General features: G+C 35.5%; 1 protein-coding gene across 1 annotated transcript in view; it reads right to left on the reverse strand.

Annotated features, from left to right (window-relative positions):
- LOC137405083 (sperm-associated antigen 17-like) overlaps positions 1–10,387 on the reverse strand; it is a 58,513-nt gene extending 48,126 nt beyond the window's left edge. The window contains exons 1-7 of the mRNA XM_068091309.1: positions 10,295–10,387; positions 9,870–10,010; positions 8,874–9,065; positions 6,632–6,803; positions 5,411–5,605; positions 2,378–2,571; positions 1,226–1,352 (exon numbers count right to left, since the gene is read on the reverse strand). Coding sequence (XP_067947410.1) covers positions 1,226–1,352; positions 2,378–2,571; positions 5,411–5,605; positions 6,632–6,803; positions 8,874–9,065; positions 9,870–10,010; positions 10,295–10,387 — 1,114 coding nt within the window. The remainder of the gene's footprint in view (positions 1–1,225; positions 1,353–2,377; positions 2,572–5,410; positions 5,606–6,631; positions 6,804–8,873; positions 9,066–9,869; positions 10,011–10,294) is intronic.

Raw genomic sequence — 10,387 nt, forward strand, 5'->3', positions numbered from 1 at the left:
CTGCAGACGACCCCCATGTTGTATTTTATTGCAGTTCCTCAAACTGATATATCAATTTAGGTACTATTTCAATAGACAGTGTCATGAATCTATCACGAACAACTGCACATTCGGAGTTTCAAAGCACAAAATAAGGAATTATTTTCTCTTTCATTCCAACTCATCAAAAAGCAGACAACTTGATATCTTAGTTAATAAAAGCTCATAGAATGTAACAAATACACCTGCCTGAGCCAATGTATTAGTAGCCATACAGTTTGAGTTTTCCATGATTAGTTAATAAATGAACCATTGAAAACCATCGTCACAAAAATGGTTTAGAACCTTTGACTTAGCAGAAGCTGTAATCGAAGATAAATATTTCTAGCAGAACTAATAGAGAAAAGGAAGGACAACTGCTGCGATGAATCATGGTTTTATAATAATATTCATGAAGGAAGTATATAACTATATAGCTAAGCGAGCAGCAAGTCACCGGCTGACTCTTGCCATCGGTGGGATGGCAATGAATGTCGATAGCTAGATGAGGCCCTACGACTGCCCTTCTGCGACCTTGGGGTCGACGATACTGGAAAAGAATGAAACTGAACACATGAATCATTACTTATTTAAAAATGCATTAGGTTGAAGGACCTGGTTACATGACCGCAATCAAACTAAATAGTTTCCATATTTCCCTTTTGTCAATGCTCACAGATTTAATATTTACTAGGTTTCCATATAGCGAGAGTGTAGTAACACCTGGGTATGCCAGTACTGAAGAACTATGCTGGGCTGAAAGGCAGATTTTGTTTTCATAGGGCACTATAGCAAAGCGATGGTTGTGCGATGTCTTATGTCAAGGTTGCATATGAAGTAACAGAAAAGCAAGACTTATGCGCTTGCACAAGTGTGACCGCAGTTGGTCGCAGAGCCCGTTTTCATACCACAAAGATGGCTCACACACAGGTGTTTTACTGTCAAACACTGACACTGAATCCCAACAGAATGAAAGCAACCTGGTCATTTCCATGAATGCATTGCAGCACCATACAGAGGTGTGTCATTGCGCTATCGCCGTATGAAAACTTCATAAAAATCTGCAACCGATTTAACATTCGATTAGGCTTTAGCCGTTTTATAAGTGATATCTGCTACATGAAAAAACAAAAAAAGTGACTACAAGAATAATTAAGGAAACAATGTTGCAAGTAGGTTCTGCCAGTCATACCAGATGCCTGCTGATCTTCCCCATAAACAGGAACATGGATAAGACGAAGGTTCTTCAAGAAGTTCTTATGCTGTCGCTTCAGATCTAAAACGTCATACGCTTTGACTGCCACTTCCTCATAGACTTGCAAACCGTAAGCAAGCTGTAACAGTTGCCCAACATGATATAGCAATCGCTAATATACAAGAACATCGACAAAATAATATTTAAAATATGTACAGTACACGTTCTATGACTTGAAATATGCAAATAAAAATGTATGTGGTGGAACCGCATCCGCACAGATTGCTATTTTCAACCATTAAAACATGAAATGTCAGAATTTAGACTACATAATCACTCAAAGGCATAATTTTTCAGCTGTTTGGTTTACATATTTAAAATCAGGTCAAAATAGGGATAAATTTAATAGCCTACGTAATTTATGACTATTGACTAAACTCACAATGAGTAACAATGTTGTTAATGAGAATTTTAGTTTTCCAACAAAGGGGTCAAGGTTATTTTGAACACAGTTGTACAAGTGACACCAGAAAGAAAAAAGTTTCAATTGGTCTTAGTTTGATGTACACTTTGTCATCGTATTTGACCAGCCTTTTTATTATGCATATGAGACAAATAAATCTTAAGCCTTACCAAATATATATCACATTCTGTACAGCTTGCACATAAATACATATGTATGTATATATGTACATATATCCATATATATGTATATATGTACATTTATACGTATATATGTATACACGTATATACATATATACGTATATATGTATATATGTACATATATACATCTTTTAGCTAGCTGTAGATACTGGTTTATACAGTTTAAAGACTGATAACGTTTTTGTACCAGATCTAAGTAGTCATATGATATGAGGTACGATGAGATCATCCGCACATTCATACATATAATATAATATTCATACATATAATATTCATACATATAATATTTCATTGACGTAACATAAAACAACTTTGATTGAAATTGTCTTTAAATGAAAAAGTCAAGTTTATGGCTTCATTTGCACCAGCCACCTTTGTTATGGCATTTGAAAGGGAAAAAGAAAATTAAACTACCATGGGCTATGTTCGATGCTGCCTGCAGCCATGCAATAACTCAAACATCAAACAGCCCAGCAAGATTTACTTGTTACAAATAATTACTTTTTTCTCTCCATCTTTGTCATCCTCCAAATTTTCTGGAATCCATTCCGATTTGACAGTCACTTTGTCATAGGCTGTATCATGCAACCTTGAGCCCTCTGGTGAGCTGCCAATCAAGAGAGGATAATCTCTCCAGAATGCCTCTAACTCTGCAACCTCCTTCTCTTTTCGTAGCCTCTGTTCCTCTTCTATTGCTGTAAAAAGTTACAACGCCCTTCTTCATACGCATATCAGCAGGTTTTCCACAGCGCTCTACAGTGGAGATATATTCCTCTATTTTGTTAAATCACTTGTAATATATATCTCTGAAATATATGAAAATTTTAAAATAAATGATTTATAAATCAAGAAAAACATAAAAAGTTATTGAATAGTATATAATTGAGCCAACAACAAATATCCATGGTTTTTGGTTAAATTATTTATGAAGTATCAAGAATATTTTAATCATAATTCTAATCTAACCTTGTTAGAGTGTATATTTTAAAGAACAAGTTTAGCGATGGAATAGCTGTACTTGGCATTACCAAGTTGATTCAGCAGCTTTGAGCTCCCATATTCTCATCTCTAATCTGAGGTAAAAGCAGTAAATCTTAAGAGTTTATTGTCTTTTTATGATTTGCAAAACAATCATTTGTAAGTAGACATTATTATAGATATTATGGTAACTCTTGTGCCTGAATGTTGCACAAGTAAATGATTATTTAAAAATAGACAAATATTCATTTCTAAAACTACGAAAGAAAAAGACCAAACTCCTAGCTAGCTTTGTCAAAGCTAATAATTTGTAAGAAATTTTTTTTATGAATGCCAAACACGCTGCCTGGATTTTCCAGCAACGATAAGATGTTATGGTTTTATTTTGCACCAGCTACGTACTCATCTTGTCACAAACCCATACCCTGAGACTGTAGGAAATTAGAGAAAATATATTTTTGTCTCAACTTGAAGTCACCGAGATTTGAACATATAGCCTAATCCATAAAATGTGAATGTTTCATTAGAAATTACTTGGTATGAAACCAACGATTCAAAATCAGATAAAAAAGCTAAACAATAAATGCGGCATAATATTGGGCATAATCTGTCTATGACTTCAAATGGAAGTTTTATAGCATTTTATCAAAATTTGATATTACCCAACATATGACAACTCCAAATAATATTGATACAGCATCGCTAAGAGATGCGTGACAGGCTAGAAAGCTGGAGAGAACCTCTAAACCCTTAAACTATAATAAACTGACACTTAAAGAACAGAAGATGATTAGTTGAGTGACATGCAGTGTCAAGACACAACTGATCTTGACAAGATAGTACAAGTGCCCATACATGCGGGTGTAACAACTCGACACAGCTACTGCTATTCTATAAATGCGGGTGAGAACAAGGCATTCCAGATGCTGGAGGAACAAAGTTGGAACTGATAGAAAGGCAAACAACAAAAGGTCTGAGTAGCTACTACCGTCAGCTCTAGTCTTGGAGTCTTGCAGTTTAATTGTAGGTACACTGGAGACGAGAAGTCGACTAGCTGTAAGTATGTGATAAGGTGTAAACCATGAACAACCGTGCTGCTTGTTAAAGAGTAAAACAAGTGCTGTTCTTTTGACCGGATAAATTAGCTTACAGATGACATTGATGAATTGAGAACAAATCAGCAAGTTGAATTCAATATTGCAATAGAGTTTGTGTTGTAAGGCTGCCTCACTAGTTTCCATAAAGTGATTGCTCTGAGTCTAAATACCAGCGTGTCACAATCACTCACCTTTTATCTGCGGGACTAGCATGTTATAAGACTCGGAAAGTATTTTATAACAATCATACAGTTACACAAATTTTTATGTTTTTATTTGTTTAGAAACAGAACTAAAAAGTTAAAACTGTGATGGTCTGCTTCCAGATGATCAACTATATAATTTAGATATTTTATAACGATGATATAGTTTTAAAAACCCAAATCGTTAATTCAAGATTCATTTGAGATTAATCACTAAATGTATGTACGTATAGCTTTTAAATGAATACAAAGTAACACATTTGGTGAATTCTTCAGTGATCCTAGTCTATGGCACTTATTTGAAGTTAAATAAGAAAGGACCTTTTAAAACATGGTAAATCTTATATTGTCTACCAGCTCTTGTAACCCGAAATTTTATGTAGCTATATATTTAACGATCTTAGGAATCTGATTTTATGAAATGTATCTTTTCAGCAGAAACTGTTGAAAATTTTTAAGCAATCCACATTTTATTACTCTACCGCATAAGACTCAGCAATATTACTCTGTAAGATAGAACAGTTTTATTTCTATATTTTTCTGATATTGCATACAGCGATGAGAATAAAGTTTTAAGTTGAGTTAAAAAACCAATTCAGTGATGAACTTGCACCAAGTTTAGTAAGTTTTATCAGAAAATATTGATATTTTTCTATCATTTGTAATTGTTTTTGATGTTTGAGGTGATCTGACTGCCAGGATGTTTCAAAATTAAAATCTCAATCAAAAACCAAAATTTAAAAAATCAATCAAACTGAAAACGCTCAGACCAAAAAAAGTGCAATTATGACAGTTATAGTTGCAAAAAACCAACATAATAGAGATGCGTAGCGTTGCAACCTGAACACAAGAGCTGATATAAACTATGCTCAAGATAACAGCTAGAACTGTCATTTCGCACATATCTTTCTTCTGAGCATTTTTAACGTGATCAAGTTTTATCATTTTAATCTTGAAACATCCTGGCAATCAGATCACCTTAAACATCAAAAACAATCACAAATTATTGAAAAATACCGATACTTTCTGATAAAATCTACAAAAATTCTGTATAAGTTCATCTTAAATGCTTCATTTCAAAAAAGAAAACAATAAAAAAGATAAACAAAAACAGATACACCTCTGATTTCATCTCAAAGAGATTAGAAATATCTACCCACTAACTTCACACTCTATGTCAGCGCTGCTATCGTACATCTCAGATATCAGTCTGCCAGGAAACATAGCAAGAAAATGAGCTGCAATGGATTACTTACCCAGCGTTTTCTCATCCTTTGGTGGAGCATTTTCGTCAGCAAGGGGTGCGGCAACAGGTTGAGGGTACTCCTCAGAACCGACCTTGATAACGGAGTCAAGGTAGATGCCGACCTCGGCTAACTGAGTTATGAGGTGGGGGTGATTGAACCCGGCGATTATAACATAAAAGGAAGGTCCGTCATCTGGCTCATCATCTGTTAAAATGTAGTTTTTATGAATACCTGACGGCGTAAGAATAGTTCTTCAATGAAACCATACTATGAAACAAAACATTACAAAAAAACATGCTTTTACAGTCTCGGTAAATAGGCGTATAATAATCATGAAACCAACAGCTAACTGTACAATCTAAAGGAAAAGAGCTTAAGAAAACAATAACCTGTTTCTAAAACCACTAGTTTATAAATGGTAAAACTGCTAAACTCAAAATGCTGATAGTCGAAACAAACGAACCACCAGAGTGTAACTTAAAAAAATATACTTCCAACAAAAGTTAGCGGAATCTCTGACATGCGTGCATGTGAGGCGGCCATTTAAAATCAAATAAAATACGGCGTCCATCTTACGTAAATGAAGCAAAGTGTTAGAGTATTGAAGAGCCACCCTGATAGATGATAGTTTTTTTCTGAGGGTTAGTTGCTACCATAGTATACTACTAACACTATAGTGCAAAATATAAATTACCTATGGAGGTAAGCGCAGATGCATGTATTATATTTACTAGCCAAATGCCCGGCGTTGCACGGGTAATAGAATAATTACCTAAAAAATTTGAGTAACTTACCTGTAAAGCTAGATCTTTATTAAATTCTTTACTGAAATAATACCAGCGTTTTGGGTCGGCTTAACAATCGTTACACATATCAGTTAACAGTGCTAGTTATTAACCCCAAGCAAGTGCTCTAAGTGTGAGCATCTTAACCAATGTAATGACTATTTGCCCAATGAACCCATTGTATTCTGAGTAGCTTAATGGTTAAGTTCGCTGCCTCTAAATCTGAAGGTAACAAGAACAAATCCATTGCCGTGCAGTTTTTCATGGCTAGATTTTAATTTCTATAACTGGACACAGGGTTAAACAAAAAGACAAACACTGGGATTCACAGATATTAAGGTAAACTAGTCTAATCAGAATAAAGAATGGAAGTTAGGCGAACACCAGCCTCAGGGAGTGATTAAAACTGATTATAAATAAACGGATAACAAATCTGGAAGCTGACCAATGTAAGTTTTTTCATCTTCTTCTCCTCTTTTCTTAAGCTTAGTACCACCTTTAATAGATGGAGGTTCGGGTGTTTTACCACCCTTTCCTTTTTTGCCAGATTTTGGTTTATCTTTACCAGCCTTAGCACCTTTTCCTGCAGCTCCTCCTTTCTCTTTGTCAGCAGCTGCCTGCAAAACAACAATTGAACAAAGTTCCTAATAGACTATGACATTGTTGAAGAATTGGTTTAGCAGTCAAAGTTTTTGAACAAAAGCAAAGCATTGACCAATAAAAGCTCTAGTAGCCAATGATAAAACTGATGCAACTATAGTAATGAACCTCAGGCTACAAAACAACCTCTAAAAAAGAGCTGCACAATTAATGACATCCTGTTCAAGATATGCCGAGTTCTCTTCTTTTGAATGTAATACCCACACACGCATATAGCTGGTTTCATTGATCCACGAATGAAAAATCTCAGCTTTCTGCTTGTACAATAACATGCAGTACAGAATCAGACAGATGACAGACTGCCAGTAGAGACATACAAATACTAACAATTCCCATATGATTATCCGGGACAGTGCAATTACATGTGGTCTATAAACACAAGACAATAGCTAACGGACTAGATTTATAGATATACCGGTAGTTGATAATAGAGAGGTTCTATGTTGAGTTTAGATGCCTGTTTATGCATTACATGAGAAGGAAATGTCAGGATGCTTTGGATTACACTGCACCCTGACCAAAAGATACTGATTAGAAATCATAAAAAAGATATACATTTATACTTCAAACAGTAATATATCCCCTCTTAAAGACGAACTTACACAAAATTTTAATAGATCCTATCAAAAAGTATCAGTATTTTTCTATCCTTTGCAATTGTTTTTGATGTTTGAGGTGACCTGACTGCCAGGATGTTTCAAGATTAAAATCGATAAAATTTGATCACAATTAAAATACTCAGAAGGAAAGCACCTGTGAAATGACATCATTACTTGCTATCGTTGCTATAGTTGATATCGACTACAACGTTCAAGTTGAAATGTTATGCGAACTCATTCTGCCAGGCCCTTTGCATTTATAGATGCCATAATTGCCTTTTCAATTGATGTGAGAGTTTTAATTGCGATCGGGTTTTATTGATTTTAGTCTTGAAACACCTTGGCAATCAGATCACCTCAAAACTTTAAAAAACTGCAAATGATAGAAAAATACCGCTAGTTTCTGATAAAATCTACTAAAATTTAGTATAAATTCATCTTTAAGATATTAGAGTAGTAAACTGAAAAGAAAACAACTCCCACAATTTCAAAAATGCATCATACATTTACTTTAGAAATACAGTGTTCATAACACAGTTCTTGTTGTTGCTGGAATAACACATCATGAGATGTGTTGAATTTACAGACTGTCTATCGCGACACAACCACTGAGTGACTGTCATGACAGAATCTCTGAGTGATTGCCATGACAGAATCTCTGAGTGACTGTCACGACACAACCACTGAGTGACTGTCATGACAGAATCTCTGAGTGACTGTCACGACACAACCACTGAGTGACTGTCATGACAGAATCTCTGAGTGACTGTCACGACACAACCACTGAGTGACTGTCATGACAGAATCTCTGAGTGACTGTCATCACAGAACCTCTGAGTGACTGTCATCACAGAACCTCTGAGTGACTGTCATCACAGAACCAATCAGCAACCCAAACAAGTCCTGCATGCAATCAGTTCAAAGAGTTTAGCCAATGTTGCTAGGCTTCTGAAGGGCTATAATAACAATGATAACATGACAAATAATAATCAGTGACAAATAGACTACTAAAATAGTACAAAAGAAACATAACTCATAAGTGCTTATAGAATACAGGGTCACGTAGATGCGCTTTACCTCTCTGATTGTGCTCAACTTAGAGCCACGTGAAGTTGGAGTTTTTACACTAAATTTTAAATTCCTAGCACCACTTACAGCCCTAATATCATTTTGTAAAAGGGCTTCAAACGGTGTTGATAGGGCTGTTGCATCAGGGAAATGCTGTAGAAACAATATGGCTGAGTTGTAATCTCAAGTATCAGAAGGAAAAAAGTAACATTGAAATCTTAGAAATTAGTTTAAAACTAAAAGCTTAGGCTAAAGTTCTTAGTAACACAAATCAACTCTAACTTGGAATGACATTTCCACCAGTAACAAACAAAAATTTTGCGCTAGCAATTTACCGAAGATAAGAGATCTTGTACTTACCTTTAGTTCAGCAGATATTCTCTGATTGTCCGTCTGTTTTAACCAGAGTATTTTGAATTTAATTAGACGACAAAGTAGAGGAAGAGGAAGCTCATCGCCATTTTCTATGATTGGACGAACTGTCTCACAAATGTCGACGTGAGGAGGAGAGTCCTTGCCTTTTTTATTCTTTGGATTACCCAAATCTTTTACCTGTAGTATCAAAAGAGTACAATAAAATGTGGCTCCGAAAATATACGTAAGACTTCTACAATGAGTTAAGATCATACAAAAGTAGCATTAAGCTCACGCGCTCCTTCAAGCCAGCTAAATCTTTTGGGCTGCTTGGGAGAACATTCCAATTTATTGATCCAACCTACTGTAGCTACGCTTTGATGTTGTTACACATGTTAGCATGACTGCCAATGTGTAGAGGAGAAAGTTGCTTGTCATGGCGTGGAAATGGCATAAAAGTTGTGCCTCTTTTTTACTGGCTGATGAGAAATAGAGCAGCCCTTAAATGGGCTCCCTACTTCTTTTTAGATGGTCTCTTTAATTTGTGGGACTAGACAACTACGCTGGGCCAAACAGACCATGTTAGCATGCTTTGACTAATTCTAACAATCTCCTAGATGAACTACAAGCATGCTTCTGTACATCAGACTGACAAGCAGGCAGCGAATCCCATTCTACAGGTCAAAGGTGATATATCGCATAAACAAGCATGAGCAGTAACCACCTTTGCTTGGCTGATTACGCCAGTACATATAGAATTAAACGTAAAAACACTGCTCCTAATTAGTAAAGTGTGTTCTAGCTATCCAACACATTATAATACAAAAGAGTACAAATAAGGGTCAGGAATTAAAAAAATACTTTTATGAGCCATTACTATCCTGTTTAATTCCATTGTCATAAAAGTACTCACTTCCAGCAATTCAATGCTTAATAATAGTTTTATTTGCGCTGATCTGGCGCAAACAAGGGCAAAAAAGCTTTATAATCTGTTTCACCTACCTCTTCAAAGAGTGCTGCTTTGTGTACAATGCCAAATTTCTTTCTGGCTTCAGATCGAACAGCAATAGACAACATGTCAATGTGTGTTTGGTCTTCATATTTATTACCTGCTACTAAACTGATACTACTTGTCCAGTTACCCTACAACAATATCACAAAAAGCATGTTAAGTAGTAACGAGTAAACGTTGGGGGAAAAAGCAAATCAAACTTTAACCGGATAGTTAACTTAGTTTAGCTCAACGCTTGAACTGATACTAATAAAAAGTAACTCAAAGACAACACAGCACATACAAAAATGATTTTACATTTTTGCTGATTTTGGTATATTTTTGTCGTTCGTCAAGTGATTTTGGTTAATAACGAGGTTGAAAGTATCTGATTAATTTTGTAATATGGCTGAAGTATATGAACATATAGACTAGCCTCATCAATTGGTGCAGCAAGCAATCCAGCTTCCCATTTATTTCCAGCACCTCCTGCTGCAGAGCCGCTCTTTCCTCTTGGTTTCGGTGGCAT

The sequence above is a fragment of the Watersipora subatra genome, chromosome 9, assembly GCF_963576615.1.
Source record: "Watersipora subatra chromosome 9, tzWatSuba1.1, whole genome shotgun sequence".
In the NCBI taxonomy this organism is placed as follows: Eukaryota; Metazoa; Bryozoa; class Gymnolaemata; order Cheilostomatida; family Watersiporidae; genus Watersipora; species Watersipora subatra.